We start from the raw sequence: 19,562 nt of genomic DNA, 5'->3' as shown, positions 1-19,562 counted from the left end.
ATACCCACATACACACACGCACTCCCACTTAGCCAATATATGAACAGTGCGCGTCATATGATTAGAAGCACTGTTAGTACTTTACCATTTTTTGTATTACTAAATTTATTCGACTTTTGTATATATATTCTTGATTAATGAAAATAATAAATAAAAATAATAAGAATTAAAAACATTTCACATTTTCCATATCATTTTCAATATAGACATCCCAATATGAATGTTGCGATAATATTGCCTCCACACACCAACTAATAAATACATATGTATGTATGTATATGCATACATACATATGTATATTTATACATATCTGTGCGTGTGCTAGTATTTATTTTCTTACTCGTGCACGACATTAATCAAAGTTTGTATGTATTTTCATGTATGTATGCATGTATGAATCAAATTACATACAATGAAATGAATAAGTACTCGTAGGAATTTATGGCCTTTAGCTAATTCTTATTCATAATTCTATGATTTTGGAATTCTATTTTACTACGTGAGCTAATCGTGATCTACCAATGTAATGGTAGAGGACGATCAACCCCATAAAATATGAATAAATAAAAGGCAGAGAAAGAAATGCACGCCCCCATTTCTGAAAGAATATGTACAAACATATGTACATACATATGTATGTACGTAGATGTTTGTCAATACATAGATAAGAATATACATATGTATGTACGCATGCGCTCACATATTTATACATATTTATTTTTTTGTTACTAGTTCAAGCGCTTTGTGATAAATGAAAGCAGCTGCAGTACTCCATTGATAAAAAGCGGCTCATTTGTTCAAGTAGAGAGGAACGTAAACATTCTTTGTGAGAGATAATTAGTTGCACATGAACTTACATATTTATGTACATATGTATATACATACATACACATACAAAGACTCTGACTATGTAAATACACATAGACGTGTATGTACATACATACATATATATATGTATGTGTGTTTTGTGTCTATTTGTAAGATGACTCACAGCTTCTACTAAGAAGTATGAGCATCTTAAAGTAAACAAACAATTTTACCAACAAAATAATGGGAAAAGAAGATTCTTTTATTTATTTATAATTTAAAAGTTAAAGATAAAGAAAAATTACAACGGATTATCCAGCACTGAATTGCCTGTACACATATGTAAAATATATTCATGTATGTATACAAAAATTGTTATGATTCCTGCAAGGAACTTAACAGTTAGTGCTAAGAGCTAGAGATTTGAATAAATTGATCAGATATACATACATAAATAATAATGATTTCTTCTCTAATAGCAACAGCATAATGAAATGCACCGAAACAGCTGTGATTGAAAATGTATGTACATACATACATACATACAACATATGTAACAGAAAGGCAGGCTGCATAATGTACAGTCGAATAGGGTGACCACATGGGCCTGAGGCCATTCCGGGACGGTCGACGAGCCATTCAATAATCCGGTATTCATCTAGTGAAGGGTTCTGAATTCAAAAACTATTTTAAAATCGATCGAAAACTTAAAGACAAAAAACTTTTTTGAGTTGCATTTTGCCAAAATGGCGATTGTTTTATTGACATAACCTCCAAAAGCAGTACTTGTCCCGAAGTTCCTGGACGGATGGCAGCCCTACTCTATAGACATATACATATGTACGTAAGTTTGCTAATATTTGTCTGGGGACCAGAATTTTTGTCGCAATAACTGTACGGACACTATAAGCGGTGTCGTTAAAACGAGATTCTACTGTACGTCATGACATAATCAATCCACTTGAAGACGCCAGGATACGACCGCTTAAAAACCATTTCAAATGCAATTACTACTCCATTTCTCATAAAAAGACTTCATCAATCTATCCAATAATCATTATATGATAAGATTTCAAACTAGAAAACAATAGATTCTATACAGGATACATCCACTAAACACGCATATCATCATCACCAAACTACTAAAAAACAAGTAAGAAGGCTCTAGTCGAGACTGCTCGACTAGGAGATACCCTGAACCCTCCAAGCTGATATTCTAATCATTCTGCACTTCTTTTCGACACACATACATACACACGCACGTATTAGAACGCGCAGAACTGCGCAGTAAACAGCGACTGCGCTTGGGCTGCACTGCAGTGTGGGTAATATTATGAGAATTTATTTGTTGAATAATTTAATTTCTTGACGTACAATCTTAATGAAACATTCAGGGCGTAATCATATGGTAAAAATGTATGTACATTCCAAAGCACACGTCTCTAGTACTTGAAATACACCTTTTACAAAGGTGAGGGTGAAGGGGTGGATATAGCGGTGGGGGGTAAATTACAACAAAAATCGAAATTATATAAAATACATATAAGTCTACATTAAAACTTTGGAAGCTATAGCTCCAAAGGTGTAGGAGATATAATTAAATAACTAGCTTTCGATAAGGTTTTATATATATATATACACGGACCTAGGAAAAAAAATTTCAAGTCTCTAGCTCTTATATCTTCTGAGATCGACGCGCTCATACATACGGACGGACGGACGGACAGACAGACGGACAGGGCCAAATCGACTCAGCTCGTCGCCCTGGTCAAGAATATATATACTTTGTGGGGTCTGCCACGCCCTCTTCTGCCTGTCACATACTTTTAACAAAACCATTATACCCTGATTTCCCATTGAAAATGGGTTCAGGGTATAAAAAAGCAAGCTAACGTTTAGTATTATTTACACATGCTCAAGTCCCACTCCAGTTTACTATCCTCACTTATTGTAATCACTAAACACACAATTCTGTGTTCACTAAAACGTTGTTTTAAGGTGCGGAAGGAATTATGACTTCATGAAAGACTTAAACAGAACACTTAGCTTGATAAACCTTCACTTTTATAACATCATTGACACATACAGAAAGTGTTGTTGAAATCTACCCAAAAATTATACAGCTGTCTTTTAAATGAATTTATAAACACTTAATCAGGAAACTTTTTCAAATTTATTAATTTCTCCTTAAACTATCTCAAATGAAAATTTAGCTAAAATATGAGTCGATCGAATTCATACAATGTTACATTATATGGTCATCTTGAATAACCTAATGATCTTTATTCAAATTAATGTGGTAATACATTCTTTCATAATTACATTTCCTTACAAATTAATGATCATAATGTAGGTATGGTATATACATAATGTATGTACTATTTCATCTATATATAACTTATCATTTATGTATTTGTATTCATATATTTCCTTATATATACAGTAGCCAAGAAAAGTTACAAAACACATGAAATTAAATCTAAATAAATAATAAAATACGCATAAATTAAAATATATAAAATCGAAATATAATGTGAGCTTAATATTCAATCCAAGTAATTATTCATAATAGTAAATGTTAAATTGCGCATTTCGTGGAAATTTCTACTGTAAATTGCGATGGTTACAGTAAAAGTAGATATTTCTAAAGACAAAATTATGTGTAATCTAGAAAGAGATATACATATATAATATATTGAATAGCTCAACATAGTTTCTATACATTTAATAGAACCTATATCATATAATATAAACATCCAATTTTCAAAATTATATTAATATCCTAGAAGTTATATGTTTGATGTTGCAATTTGACTACAAGTTGATGGATAGGCATTAGAAGTAGACATTTAAGAAAATTCATTTTATATCTTTGCTTATCAAACTTAATACGATATATATCACATGTTCTAAAGTACTAGGTTCTTTATTGAACCGAATGAAAAGGGCATCTCATTAGCAAAATATATTAAAGTAAGAATATCCTAAAATTAAGTTCCATGATGGGCAGTTATGTAAGAATAAAAAATCTTAGTGTGACAAAATAAGAAGTTTTGTCAAGTTCTTAACTTTTAGTAAAAATATAGTTGGAATTTTAAGCCCTTGAAGAAAACGGTAACTGTAATTCCAATATAGTTATACATATGGAGCCCACATATACAAATGGATCCTAGCATTAATGTACTATAAAATATAGTTAGAATAGAATTCATTTTTGTCGTAATAAATTTTGCAGACTTTCAATTTTAAACAATTTTTTTTTTTACAATTCAGTCATGTCATTTGCCGATGTAATGCATACTATTATATGTTATAATTAATACGAATCAAAATCATCAATACGATGAGTGTAATTAAATTTGTAGATGTACGTGTTACATCGCAATATACTAATTAACCTAATAATAACTACATGAGAGTCCTGGATATATCTTAAAGAGATACATTTATTTTATATCTACATACGTGCTTTTTCTTATTTAACTTAGTATGTTCTCGTAATGCTAAGTTATCAATCTGTATTATATCTGTTATTAATCTGTTAATGCAACCCAATAGACCATAAAACGGTACTAATCAGATCATTTTGCGAATTAAATTACGGAATTTGATTAAAATATTGTAAAATAATATACTATAAGTTTTGAGAATTTTGTTTGTCTTTTTTGTTATCGTTATCAAGTATATAATATATAAATATATATATATATATATATATATATATATATATATATATATATAACTTAAAAGTACATTCTAATTACATTATGTGACATACTTTGCTGCTCTAGTTGGCACTTGATAGAATATGTTTATGTGGTATGTAGGCTTTCAATGACCCAATTCATTGTTCACTTAAATTGAAATTGAGATTCTCGAAATGATAAAGATCAGGTTAGCAACATCATAAATCACATAATAAAATACACATTCTTGTCAGCAGTTTGATGTATCCTCGCCATCTAGTGTATAGGCCACACTTTCGAGTTTACTGGACAAATGCATTTTTTTACAATTGGGATCGGAGTCCAGAGCATCCATTATCTACGATGAATCTCGAAAATCATACATTTCTTATGACATTAAATAAATCCTTTCACATACCTGCTCTCTGTACTTAGTTATATAAATATACAGTTCTTTTAAAGCAGAAATGGTGTCAAATTCTGCATTCTGCTGAACTGATAGTTGCTGCATTGCTGTGCTCATTTCTTGATCGCTAATTTGAGGAAGCCTTGCCACGTCTCGATAGAAGTCCTTAACCATTCTTCTATAATTTGGAATATCCTATTTATAATTCAAAAAATTAATTGAGAATTCACTGTTTTTAGATAATCAGATATTTTAGCTATAATCCTTAGAGGCATTACATCAAATTTGTATTCACTCAGCGTAATTACCTTTGCAAATAAAAGTTTGTTGGATGGTGAATCTTTGCCCAATCTATGTTCTGTTGTTGAACATGCGTCCATGAAAGTCTGTGCGATGACACTCAGGCAGGAGTCTACAGAGTACGTTTTGTTTACGTCAAATATAAAATCTGGATTCTTAATAAAGTTAACCCAAAATCTCAGTGGCAAACTATTCGATTTCCATGCGTGTATAATATCAGTGTCGGCAATATCATGACGTCTAGCCGCCTCATCGAGCAGATCAAATAGCCATTTAACTGCCGGCGGCAGCTCTTCATTTACAGTCAATATAATCGAGAAGAAATCATCAACAAATTTCTGTATAGTACCCTTCGTGGCTAGCAATCGGGTTAAATACACTTCTGGAATAGTTTTGTTAACACGCTCGCTCCCATTTCCAATGCAATGAGCACCACCCTGCGCTGGTGGCAAAACTCCAGATATTGCCGAATTTTTTATATTCATATAGTGATCGGGTATTATTGGCTTTACTAGGTGATAAACCCTCGGTTGCTGGAGACCCGATTCAATATCGTTGTTGATTATTATATGACTCTGCGAATTATTAATATAATAAACTGAAAAAAGAATAATAATTGTAATTTAATAAGATAATAATGGGTAAGATAAATTCAATAGATTACAAAAACTTACAATTGTGATAGGGAGCCTGCTGTTTACTATAAGGCATATTGTAGCTATCATTCTGTCTGGCAATAAGAGACATAACGGCGGACTCTTTAACCCCGTAATGGAATAATGTATTCAAGCGCTTCCAGCCGTTAATAGTCTTTGTGGTAAGGTCCTCATCCTGGAGTGTTAAATGACCACCACGACCGTGACGCCACTCAAGGTCCACTTCGTGCACTGACGGCCGCATTGAGAATGGTGTATTTTTGAAGATGGCATCAAGAATCTTTAACTTGACTTGGGATATTGTATCCCAGTCATTGACGCGACACTGAACCTTCTCGTCCAGATCGTCCTGTAGAATATGCAATATAACGACAGAATGTGTGACCTGTTCATGCAGTAAACGTTCCTCCGACAGTGAATATCGTGCATCGTGCGTTATAGCATCGACCAGACCTTTCTCTACTTGATGCTTAATTGCCTTGAACAACAAGAATAAACTTGAGCCGGCATATTCTTTCAAATAGTCGTACATGCAAATTGCCAGATAGTTTGTTAACATCTTCTCTACGACACTCTCCGTGCGGCGCAACATTAACTGCGGATGCTTGCTGGCCAATGATTTGTCGATAAGACGCAACAAAAGCGATTTCAAAATTTCCGTGGCATACTCCATTTTGTTCATAAGAACGATCATTAGAAGTGAGGCAACATTTACACGATCCCGAATTGAAAATGATGATCGTTGCATCTCTAAAGTTTCAATGAATGTTAAAAGGAAGTATTTGTTGCTTATCAACTGCTCGAATTGCATCATAGCTGTATCGTAATTTGTATGATGGCTATTCCCGCGAATTTTTGCGGAATTTAATATTGGGTGATCTGATACGCCTGGAAAGAATACTTTCATAATATAGTTGACATGATCGAGCGTTGGTATGCCACTGCTTTCAAGGTCCGCAGTTAGGTCTGTCATATCAGTTTGTAGTTCGGCAAATGCCTGTTTGCATTCAGACCGCACATTACTCTCCAAAGTGATCATTTGAATTTGTATACGTTTATATTCACGTTCTGCTTGCGTCGACTTTCGCCGAAATATTATTAAAACAATTAGAAGGATAATGATCAATGCAGCTACCGTCAATATGATACCAAGCACGGCATGTGATAACGAATACGGTTTGTTCAAATCATATTTTAGATAGCCAATAACAAAGCGCAAATTACGACCAACTTTAACAACAACCAGCGGCAGATCCGCTGACTGATCAATACCATTTTCATCAGTCGAGGCGGGTTGCTGCTCGGGCGGTATGCACAATAATTGTGTAAGAGCAAGGCTCGTTATATTGCACTGAACAGTGCCGATCGTTACATTTACATCATACTCATCAGCCGCCAAATTAAGCATTTCACCCTCGATGACCAGGCTGTCACCTTTATAAAGTTTGATGCCATCATTTGGGAATGGCAAATATTTCGGATCGCTCAGGTATACAATTGTGCTTCGAATTTCATGAAAATATTTATTCAAATCTCGCACCAACTGCACATTGTCCATGATAAAACTAAGCTGCAAATTTAATTGAGTCTCATGTACCTTAACAAAAGCCGCTACATCCATACTATTACTAGCAAAGTAGCTAGACACTGTTGACCCTGTTGCGTACATATTTAAACTATCATTAAATAGTGCATTGCGTTTTCGTTTCCGTTCGAAGTTCTGATCGGATTTCAATCCAATAGCGTTTTTTAATAATTGAAATTTTTCATTGACTGGAGGAGATGGGCACTCCATTTGGCTGGAATTGATGACAGTGCAAGATGTTTTGTTTACACGCTCATTATCCAGAAAAACCTCGAGCTCAGGATTTTGTATTGAGTCCAAATACATGCCATGTACGGTTAAGATACGACCTCCACTAGCAAAGCTGCGTAGTGGCTTAATTTGCATTATGCGCGGATCCTGTGTATAGTTGAATATAGAGCACGGCGGAGGCGGCATATTGTAATGATATGTACCATAATAGCTACGAGATGTACTTATCAGCTGCTGTTGCTCTCCCGAATCTGAATTTTTACAAGTAAATGTTCTATTGGCTCCATCGACAACCAAGCGTAAAGAGCGAATGGGCTCCGGTTGCGTTGCTTCCGATGTTATGCACGATATGCGAGATGATGAGGCTTGCGTTACATTTATATGACATTCGTATTCATCGAGAAATGCCCGAATGCTTGAGCCAATATTTAAATATTTTCCTAATAGGGACAATTTTGTACCACCCGATTTGGGTCCAACAGTGGGATATAAACCGGTTAACTGAACATTTTTAAAATGAAATTGAACACTTGACTCCGTAAAACCAGCATCATTTGCGACCTTAATAGGTGCCGACATCTCACGCAATGCTGCTCCTGTACGGCACTCAATTTTAACAGAGATTTGATAATTTACCAAGATACATGGTACTGTTCCAATTGATATTTTTCCTCTTACATCTTCTTCGCGAATACCTAGATTGCTTCCCTCGATTGTAATCAAAGTTCCTCCTTCCACAGGACCTGACAATGGTTTTATGATATCGATTCGGGGTCGCGGACATTCATTTTGAAGGAGAACATTATTTGAAACAGAGCCCACATCATAGCCATGACCATGACCATGCATTTTTGTTGTTAATGATCCACAAGTTTCATTGTATACACAAGAGCTCCCACACCAGGCGCATTGGTATTTCGGATCACGTGTGACACACAAACTGCAGTCAGCGTGCTCTCGATGGGAACCAAGCACGTCACACTTGTACAGTATGACCGTGGCGGTGTCTACATAATGCTGCCGATTCCATGTTATCTCAACCTTGGCTTCGTATTCGTGTGTATTCGTCTCATAAAAGTACGGCGTCTTTTCGCACACAACAATCTTGTTGGACTCAATGTGAGCCGGTAGGAGCATTTGAGCTGCCTCAATTTGTATCGTACACAAATATCCTGCATGCGCACTCTTTGGCTTTGGCAAATTCTCAATCTCTAATCTTATCTCTTTTGGCACACGCACTGGCAGCAAAATTGGTTGACGATTTCGCTTCAAGTGCGGACACTGACTCTCTCCACCGATTGCATTTTCCATGTTACGACACTGTTCCGATTTGTGGACACACTTGTTATCAAAAATGCACCAATTGCATCCCCACGAGCTTCGAACACATGACTGACAATTGCTATGATGGGAGCAATCAAAAAATGCAAAAGAGCGCGACACGAAATCCTTATTAGTCTCGGAGCTACGCACGGACAGCGGTACCAACACATGATCCATATTAGCAGCAATGATTGGTCTTTGATCAATTGGAGGCGTATCACAGGCCAAACCATGCTCCAGTATCTCGGCATCAATTGGCGTCGAATTGCCAAATACACAACGATATTTGGCATTAAATGGTTCCGGCAATGTACGTATTACGAGCTGCACCCGCGTTAATTCAGTAATGGGAATTTTGTCTGGCACTATTGATTCGAAATCGATGCATTGTTGACCACTACCCAGTGAGAGCCAGCGCGAAGCCGATGTATCCCGTTGACATGTGGAACGCACTGTGCAGCGCTTTTCCAAGGAACACCAGCCACAGAATGGATCCCTCGACTCCAGACAAGTTGAACAATTTGAATATACGGAACAATGTTCAATACGCAGTTTTGTTATTTTACGCAATGACAGCACGTAAAGAAAATCCTTTTTCGGTGACATCATTGTGTTGGGTAGTATACGATTGCCAGCATCTACTACAATTTCCTCATACTCCCCGGGCTTCTGACCAGATAATAATACTTTTTTAATAGTGCCAGTTTCAGTGCCTAGAAACGCAAGGGAATGCTGTTGATCAGTTGTAGTTGTTGCTGTCACCGATGTAACCGAAACATTATCAAAATGGAATAACGCATGTGCTGTTATTGGTGCAACGCCGCTAATTTTAAGTCCAACACTGCAGAAATTGTAAATGTTGCCCAAAGAGCCTGCATTTGGGCATTTACCATCATTGATCGTGCCAGATATATAGCCTAGATTCCGATCCTTATTGGTTCCATTGAAGCACATGTGTATATTCTCAATAAACACATCCTCAATGTCCTTTAAGCTATAAATGCACATAGCTGACTTGTTTTCTGGCTGATCGCTTATCTCTTTTGATGGCGAGAACACAGTCACCAGCACATGATCATCTCGCTTGATGCCCATTTGATGGGCCAACTTTTGGCTGGCATGCGTTATCTTCGCATCCCGCAATATATTATAATCGATTTGCTCATCCGTAGCAGTACACTGAATGGTTATCTCAGTGTAGCTGTCATAGTTTGGATCTGTAATGCAGATGCGTGCCAAACGCGTTACATAACCTGCCTCTTCAGCCAGATGTGACTTCTTTTGAACAAGCACAAAGTACGCATACTCTGACGAATTAAATCCGTAAACGTAGTTGACCAGAAAGTGATCACGGTATTTCACATCGATGTTAATAATTGACTGTTGTATGGAAAATTCCGCGTAATTTAGGTCGTCCAAGCGTCGAGATGATATCGCTGGCACATCATGCCGATAGTCGCCGACGTTAGTGAATGTTGTGCCCACATATAGTATATCCTCCTCTTTCCATGAATAGCGCGACGGGCCAACAAATGCATAAGTCGATGCATATTCATCATTAGCAGCCAGTGGCACTGCCACAAATTGAGGAGCAGATGGAAATCGCAAGAGATTGTAAATTTCACATGCACCTACGAAGAAAAAACGTAAAAGCACACTTAATATGAATAAAACTACGAATCTAATCTGCTCAGATTGCCAAGTAATTTTGTTCCATTCGACAGTGCTCGAGTAAGCAATGCCATAAAATATTTAATGAATGAATTTCACAAGATGTAATGCTTATCAATTTATGATATGTTAAACTTGATAATCTTAGCTCTGATGATCGAAGCCTCTGAATTTTTTCTTGACTTACTTATATGCCAAAATAAAAAAAGCCTGATCAGGGTAAGCATTTCGAAAAACCAATCATTCTTTTTATACCCTGGACCCATTTTCAATGGGAAATCAGGGTTTTGTTAAAATTATGTAACAGGCAGTAAGAGGCGTGGCAGACCCCACAAGTATACAAAGTATACAGCTGTTATATTACGTTGCATTTTTCGATTTTTTTTTTGAATTTTTTGAAACGCTGAATATTTTTGTAATAATTGCTATTTGTTGCAATAATTTATAGCTTTCTGCTTATATACAAAAAATAAGTAGATCAACACACTGATAAATGTATCGAGCAGATCTTTAGTTTTGCATTTGCAACCATTTGCTGTTTTATTTTTCACAGCTGTATATTCTTGATCAGGGCGACGAGCTGAGTCGATTTAGCCCTGTCCGTCTGTATGTCCGTATGCTTATGCGCGTCGTTGAAATTTTTTCCCTAAAATCGATAACTTGCCCCGTTATTTTGATATCGATCAAAAACATTTAAAATCAGCAATAAATTCATTTGTGTTTCAGGTATAAGCAGAAAGACGCGAAGAATTATTAAAATATCATTTGCTCGTAGGGTTTAGTGGATCTCGAAGTCGGACAGTCTCAACTAGAGCTTTCTTAATTGTTTAGTTTATTTCATTTATTTATTATATTTAGTTTTTTAATTGGTTCCTAAAATTATAATAATTATTTATTACTTTGCAATAAATAAGGTTTATGCTTATAATATTTATATTTAAATAAATATGAATACTTGAATGCAATGCTATTGAATTCACAAATAAGAAATGGGAAAGTTGAATGTTTATGTTGAAACATCGCTTCAAATCGGATGTTATTTTTTATATATTTATTTATATATATATAATATATATATATATAAATGAATGAAATAAATTATTAACTAGAGGAAATTTGTGTGTATTTTTCTTTGTCATACCTTGCCGTATACTACCACATGAGATGAGGATTCCATCGTTGTGGGCGTAACTAACTACCAATATTTTATTATAGTTATTAACCAGCGACGTTTCCACATCCTCCGGACATCCACCGGCATGACACTGTGGTGCATCGAGCTTGGGTCCGGTGACAGCCTCCGAGAGTACTCGTAGATTTTCATTTAACTTCAATATTTTGTTTGTGGCACCCGCATAAAAGACGTCATGACCATAATCGAAGGTAAGGTGAGTGAAATAGTTTTTCGATTGACCACTAAAACTGCCCATATTGAAACTATTAGCAGCATTTGTGTGATTACCGAAGTTAGCCTCCGTCGATGTGGACGTGGAGCTACCAACATCGAATTGACCGCTAGCCACACCTCCACTATTAATGGGTGGCAAAACAAACTGAGCGACAATGTCCGCTGAAGAGAATGGCGTTGATGACAGCGATTCAGCATTGCTTAAATCTATATATGAATGTGTTTGCGTGTGTCCATGCTCAACTTTGATGCAATGCACAGCCCAACGCATTTTAAAGTTAATAAGGAATACATTCAACATTAATATGGCGCCCAGCAGACGAAGGATTTGCCGCAACATTCTATCAATGAGTAATCCTTTGACCAATTAGTAGTATATGGCAATTTCAAAATGGTGCTTTTTTTCATAGGGAGTCGAATGGCGAAGGAAGAGTACTGTTCTATTTGAACGATGATACAGCTTGCCGATCCAATGCTTTGTCACATTATGAATTACACTGTTTGATGCACTTAGTTCTGAATTACATTTCGGTTAAAAATCCGCACAATTTGTCAAGCAATAACAAAAACTCTCAAAAATACTCTTCCAATCGCGAACACATATGTACATATATGCATATTGTGAAAAAAGTGTATACTTTCATAATAAAGCTGTCAAGCTATCGATAACAAACATTATACGATGCGATACTTACATATTTAACACATTAGCTATCGATATAAAGAATAGGTTTAAAATACTTTATTAGCCGTAAATAATTAAAGTACGTATTTTGGTAGATAAAGCTATGTATTGTTGCAGATATTGCTAGATTTTAAGCATACAATTCCAAAATTTGAAGAATACTGACGGAAATGACAGGGGACAGGTGATTTTTATTCGATAAACTGATAAACACCGCCAACAGAAATCGAATTCAAATTAAAGTAAAATACATTTTTAGACTTGTTTAATATAAACATGTATAAGATAAAAACATATATGTATCTTTATCAATATGAACATATACAACATAAACATATATACCAAAGCTCTCAACTTAATTTGTTTTAAGCCGCTAGAATTTATGTGAAACGTACCAGACTCCGAAAATATATATGTACATACATATGAAAATATGTACATACAGTACGAGTTTATATTTTTTCGAAAACTCATTCCATTTCTTGGACCAGAGATTTGAGATTTACTGTGTACATGAACATACTTATGCTGATATATATATATGTATGTACAAATATGCAAATGCAGATTTTGGATTCGGTAAATATGTACACTGACCAGAGAACACATAGACTAGACATGTAGAACAAATTTTTCTACAGCAGAAAATGTTAAGTTGGTCGACCACTTTACTTCGTATTTGCTCGGCTCGGTCGCTGGAGGTTCGAGCCAGTGTTGCCGAAACTTTTTCAGTAAAAGTAGCAAAACCGAGGGCTGAAAGTAGCTAGAAGTAGCCAACTTTCTTCTAAAATAGCTGAAAAAGTAGCAAAAAAGAAAACAGTGCTGATTTTTTTTTTCATAAAAAGTCAACTTTATTAATTTAATTCTGATAATATCTCATCTATGACCAACAACTCGTCATTTTCACCACTGTCGCTTTTATAATTTGCCTTTTTAAGGTAGTCGGGTGGAGCGCTATACTCATAGCAACATTTGCCATGTCGGCGTAATCCATATCTGTTGTAGACATACATCTTAATTAAACTTTCAAAACGTGATCATATGGTTAAAATGTGTGTACATTCCAAAGCATAAGTCTCTAGTACTTGAAATGCGTTTTTTACAAATGGTGGCGAAGGGGGCGTGGTATCCAATTATACCCTGATTTCCCATTTTCTGATTAACTGATAAGAAATTAATTTTGCATAACATATTAGAAAGTTTACCTATTCTTCAGTTATAGTATTAATTCTACACAAAACTCAGTACATTTAAATCATTTACATTTACAAAGTATCGAATCCAATTGTGTTATAAGTTCGCATGCATTTTTGCTAAATGTAATATTTGAAAATAGCCAGATTTGTAGCTAATAGCTGTTTGAAAATTTGTGTAGCAATCGGCTTTAAAAAGTAGCCAGATCTAGCTACAAAATAGCTGATTCGGCAACACTGGTTCGAGCAGTGAAAATATTGGACGACAAAAACAGTGCGCTGTGAGCGCTCAGACGAAATGGTCGTGATTATGTATGAAGCATGTGTATGTGCCATTTGTCCTACTCTCTCTCTCTCTCAGTTCCTCTCTCTTGCTCTCTATGGTCGCTGAAATCATCACTCTCAGCGGCGCACAAAAATTGAAATTTTTGTTCGCGACGATCCCAGCTTTTTCCTTTTGAACGAAGGGTATACCTAAATTATAAAAGCGTTTGTAAGGCTCATGCAAACAAAATGTAGCGTTTCGATGGATATTCGTGGGAAGGGTATGAAAGCGTTGATACGCATAAAGAATATAAATTCGCGACGGGCAAGCATACACACACTTGCAGTCTCTGGAAACATGTGTGAGCATTTGTGGCCTGTGTGCGTAACTCTTGCTGCCTGAGCAAATTGTAATGCCCAAAATTTACCGTTGATTGGCCTTTGAGGGAGCACATACATTTGCATACATATGTGTATGTATGTATGAGATGGGATAATAATTGTCTGGCGATCAGGGCTGTCATTTCAGCTTTTTTCCCGTCAAATCTGGCTTTATTTGAAGTCCCACTGCGGGAAAAATTCGAAAACGGCGGGCTGCGGGAATTCTGGCTTTCAATAAATTAATGTAGTTCTATTTTAGCTTTATTTAATTTTCATTTACTTATTTTGATTTATTTTGTTCTTATCGCTGTCAACACTAAAAATCATGAATACAAGTATCGATACATGATTTTATATCATACAATCTAAAGAAATCATTTCGTGGTATGAGCAACAGGTCTCGTGTGTCAACAAAAAAACACTAACGTGCACGAATCGGATGGGCACAGAAAGAAAAAATTGATTTTGGGCAAACTCCAACAAAAACCACAGCAACAACCAACAGCACTTTTCCTCTATGTGGCAAATCACACATTAATTGCTCTCATCAACAACCTAGGTACTCTCCGCCAAACAAAATTATGCGACAGCATGAGCGTTTAGCGATTTAAACTACACCGTACTAAATGTACAACATAATTAAACATTCGTTGGCTCCTCATTTTCTGGAAGAAATAAGATTGGAAGCGTTCAATTTATTTTGGTTTTGGACGAATCAAGTGACAAAGCGGCTTGGTAAATAACAATTATTTATTAAACACCTGACCTCTCTTTAAAAGATTGAATACTTTATAATTTGTATATATGTATATGCATATACATATATCTATAATTTCTACGTTAATGGTCTTAGGTGTCGTTATTAAATACGTCTCTGTTGAGAGTGGAGTGATGATTTCGACGTTCCTGATTTGAATATTTTTCTTGAAAGTGGAGAGATTCCTTGTCTATAGTTGAAGGACTCAAACAATTAAAAACAAATGAATAATCATAAATGAATTTAATTAAGAAAATAGTGTTTTTTAAACCCAGCTTTTATTTTGGCTTATTTTTTCCTGAATTTAGCTTCTTTTAGCTTCTTTTTTTTTGCCAATCTGGCTCTATTTGCTCGAAAAATTATGACAGCACTGCTGGCGATTCAGTAGTTTGTCAATTTTGTATTGTTTGAATTGTAGAGTGACTGCCAAATGAGCCTTTATGACTTAATCAGTAATTTTGGCAGTAAAGATCATTGTGCCACTGGTTGGTTGGTGTTACGGATATCCACTTCACGCAAATGTATATGTACATATTTACGTACATTTATATACTAATTTATCTAATCATATATATATATACATATATATAATTATAATTAAATATTTTATTCAAATTTCAACCGAAAAAATTTTATCGGGGTACACTTATATGTTTATTAAATGCTTTACAATACTTTGTCTAGTGGACTATAAAAACTTGATATGAAATACGCATGTCGAAATGGTCAATTATTAATTTTATTACCATACAATAAGGAAATTAAATTATATGTATAATGGAATGAACAGGGAGGCCTCTCGAATGCAGCAAAAATGGCCAATAATTCAGCAGGAATGGTTGATGGACATAGTTAACTGGGTTTTCGCCATTTTATTTATTGTTTATTTATGCCAATTTACCTACACATTTATGTATAGTACACTTTGAAGCTGCATCAATAAAGGTGCTGCTCACACCTGCTGTCATGTCAGAAACATCCGGTAGAATGAACTAATATTTGTGTATTAATTGACAAGTCGTAAACTTGTATGATTATGAGTATTGAAACCTAAGGAAACATTTAATATGCCTGAATCAGCTCTAAAAACCTAGGCAGAAGCTAACAATGCATCGCGATGGATGCATGCGTGTTAAGTGATTTTTAAGGCTTGTGGTATTTCCATTTGTTTTGCAGACCTTAAAGCAATTTCTGCACACCGCACAACCATCCTTTCCTTTTTCAAAATATTTCCACACTTCGGATTTTTTGGGGCTCCCACGGTCTTATTTTCTTCATCGGAGTCCACCCTCGCCGCGCCTAAAACACACAAGCTATGATTCTAAGCTTTTCCAATAGGATATATCAATTGTACTTACGTTTTCTTCCCAAAAACTGATCAATTTTTTTTCTTTCTATCGCAATTAAATTAAATCAATCAATTTGTATACAATTTAGCAAAATTAAATAAATGCGCTTCTTACACAGTTAAAACCAACGCCAAGAATAACCATTTTTTCGATATATCGATACTAAGAAAACCATATCGATCTTTTGCCAAAATTCGAAAATATCGATTATAACGATTCCGATCCGATATTTTTGCAGCACTAGCTGTTATGCATGACGCGCACATTATAAATTTTGTAAACAAACTTTATGTGAATTTGAATCGCCAATTGAAATAAATATAATTGCAATAAGTTAAAAATTTTTGGTGGAAAATATGAAGTCGGGCTTGTGCTTTGAGTTTACGTGTTTGTGTTGTCCAAAATCTTTATGTGATGTGAAGTTTTGAGCAAGTCAAGAAGTAGCATTTAGTAGCAATGCAACTGTAAACATTTTATAGTTTATTCAATTACGAGCTAAGACCTGTAAGTTCAACGTGCACTTTTTTGCACTTTTTACGCAAATTAATTTTTCAGCAACTAACCTCGTCGTTTGCAACGTGGATCTTTTTGAAGCTTGGCGGCTGCACGAAACTAAGCAAGAAAATGAAGCCGCTGTTTTGGATGTACATATATCTAGCGAGTTTGAGGCACGCTTAAAAGCATGCTGCTGTAATATTTGCCTTTTTGCCATAAAGTGGATGAATTACAGAAGAAACATTAAACTTTTTTAAAATAGGCAGCCAACTGGCTGGAGAAGAGTACTTGCTTGCAATATAAGAAGAGTTGTAATGTGCGTAAACTTGTTGGACGACCATTACTGTCATATGCATACAAAGGTGGCATATCCCTGAGGCCAGATGGATATAGAGGTGGGGTAAATTTGAACAAAAATAGCGTCTTTTCGATGTTTTTTAATCGATAAAAAATAACGGGAATTATCGATTTTTTAAAATAAACTATATTTGCTCTATATACATATACGGACATTTGAAAAAAAGCTCTTATATCTTCTGAAATCTACGCGTTCAATGGTTCAATGGGTAAACAATTTTACCGACGTATTTCATCGTGCTATGGATACCTCAGAGACATAAATGCTTATGCCTTCCACCTAAAGTTCTCCAGATCCAACTATGCAATAATTTGAAGGCAGTTGAAGAAGCTTTATGGCATGATTGCTTCAGATAATGAAGAATACGATGAATAACAATAAAAGAGATATATTTTAATGTTATTTGTGATTCAAATCATAAAATATAGCCTTTTATTCCATGAAAAAAGATTTTTTTCCCAACTTCTACTGTAACAAGTAAGAAAGCTCTAGCCGAGACTGCTCGACTACGAAATCCCCTAAGCCCTCCGAAGAATTGATATTTCACAAAAATTCTTCGAGTCTTTCTGCTTACACAAGAAACACACACTCACACACAGAAAAACATAGGGATGCAAGCTTAAACACGCATTGGCAGCTTAATATGGAAATTTAATTGTTTAATAACTTTTCTTGTTGATGAACTATACTCATGAAACTTTCAGGTCGTTAATATAACACTAAAGTGCGTGTATATGCCAATGCACAAGTCTCTAGTGTTTGAAATACGCCTTTTACAAACAAAAATCGAAATTATATAAAATACATATAAGTCTACATTTAAGATTTAGAAGCTCTAGCTCTAAAGGTGTAGGAGATATAATTAAATAAGTAGCTTTCGATAAGGGTTTTCATCGATAATAATAAAATATCGGGAGTAGTTATCGATATTTAGAAAAAAAAACTCGATATGAGCGTGATATACACGGACCTAGGAAAGCAAATTTCAAGTCTCTAGCTCTTATATCTTCTGAGATCGACGCTCGTCTCCCTGATCAAGAATATATATACTTTGTGGGGTCTGCCACGCCATTATACCCTGATTTCTTATTTTCAATGGCTTCAGGGTATAAAAACTATACGATAGTCAACCGAATTACAGGGTCTTTAGAACATGAAAACACACCTAATATGTGAATTTGGTGTAAATAACTTAGAAAACAAAAAAGTTATGACAGCTAATAATATGAACGAGGGGCGGTGCCACGCCCATTTTTACATCACAAGCGCGTGTTGCGAACAAAAGTCAAATGCAAACAAGTAAGAAGGTTCTAGTCGAGACTGCTCGCTAGGAGACACCCTGAACCCTCCAAGCTGATATTCTACTCATTCATCCACAAGCACGTAAAAACACGCACTCTGCTAACTGCGCAGTAAACAGCGACTGCTCGTGTGCTGCGCTGCAGTGTGGACAATATTTTTATACCCTGAACCCATTGAAAATGAGAAATCAGGGTACAATGGTTTTGTTAAAAAGTATGTTACGGCCAGAAGGAATCATCGCAGACCCCATAAAGTATATGTATTCTTGATCAGGATGACGAGCTGAGTCGATATAGCCCTGTCCGTCTGTCCGCCCGTCCGTCCGTATGAGTGCGTCGATCTCAGAACTTATAAGGGCTAAAGAGCATTTTACAAATTGTGGGCGAAGGGGGCATGGTATCCCAAATCTGTAAATTACAAAATACCAAATCTGTAAATAAAAATAGGCTGAAAAAACAAAATTAATTTTTCGATTATTCTCGATAAAAAAGTCATCGGAGGAGTTATCGAAAAAATGTGATAAACTTGTGTTGCCTATGGTATACACGAGTATGCATGCCAAAATTCAGCTCTCTAGCTCATATAACTTCCGAGATCTAGGCGTTCTTACGGACGGATGGACAGACGGACGGGGCTATATCGACTGAGCTCATTGCTCTGATCAAGAATATATATACTTGATGGGGTCTGCGATGATTCCTTCTG

At 35.5% G+C, this 19,562-nt stretch overlaps 1 protein-coding gene and 2 long non-coding RNA genes across 6 annotated transcripts; 1 reads left to right on the top strand and 2 right to left on the bottom strand.

Annotated features, from left to right (window-relative positions):
* Nucleotides 1-576: 576 nt before the first annotated feature.
* Nucleotides 577-12,642, top strand: LOC149268328 (uncharacterized). 3 transcript variants are annotated; one of them, XR_016270756.1, is made up of 5 exons: nt 731-1,164; nt 1,287-1,647; nt 11,881-12,048; nt 12,110-12,424; nt 12,484-12,642. It is a non-coding gene; the product is annotated as an uncharacterized LOC149268328 (long non-coding RNA). The 3 variants fall into 3 exon arrangements; XR_016270757.1 differs by having other exon boundaries at nt 577-1,164; nt 1,287-1,651; nt 12,110-12,642; XR_016270755.1 differs by having other exon boundaries at nt 730-1,164; nt 12,110-12,642.
* On the bottom strand, nt 3,042-12,413 carry PlexB (plexin B). Of its 2 annotated transcripts, none has more exons than XM_018013795.2 (5): nt 11,807-12,413; nt 5,874-10,625; nt 5,208-5,797; nt 4,912-5,094; nt 3,042-4,851 (listed from the first exon to the last, which is right to left on the bottom strand). In XM_018013795.2, the coding sequence occupies exons 1-5, from the start codon at nt 12,411-12,413 to the stop codon at nt 4,744-4,746; spliced, it is 6,240 nt and encodes a 2,079-aa protein (XP_017869284.1). In that variant the 3' UTR covers nt 3,042-4,743. The 2 variants fall into 2 exon arrangements, with proteins under 2 accessions (XP_017869284.1, XP_089328640.1); XM_089472514.1 differs by lacking the exon at nt 11,807-12,413 and adding an exon at nt 10,853-11,199.
* Nucleotides 12,643-13,652: 1,010 nt separating the features above from the next.
* LOC149268327 (uncharacterized) lies at nt 13,653-16,932 on the bottom strand. The gene is made up of 2 exons (XR_016270780.1): nt 16,712-16,932; nt 13,653-16,652 (listed from the first exon to the last, which is right to left on the bottom strand). It is a non-coding gene; the product is annotated as an uncharacterized LOC149268327 (long non-coding RNA).
* Nucleotides 16,933-19,562: the final 2,630 nt, after the last annotated feature.

This window comes from Drosophila arizonae, chromosome 6 (genome assembly GCF_054131065.1).
Source record: "Drosophila arizonae isolate 15081-1271.41 chromosome 6, UAZ_ARI_1.0, whole genome shotgun sequence".
Lineage (NCBI taxonomy): Eukaryota > Metazoa > Arthropoda > Insecta > Diptera > Drosophilidae > Drosophila > Drosophila arizonae.
The sequence above is the reverse complement of the archived record's forward strand: the minus strand, read 5'-3'. Positions and strand labels throughout refer to the sequence as shown.

Coding starts and splice junctions, on each gene's coding strand:
- PlexB (XM_018013795.2), bottom strand. CDS start 12,413: ATGTTGCGGCAAATCCTTCGTCTGCTGGGCGCCATATTAATGTTGAAT. Junction 5,095..5,207: donor ACAAACTTTTATTTGCAAAG/GTAATTACGCTG, acceptor AATTATAAATAG/GATATTCCAAATTATAGAAG. Junction 4,852..4,911: donor TAACTAAGTACAGAGAGCAG/GTATGTGAAAGG, acceptor GATTCATCGTAG/ATAATGGATGCTCTGGACTC.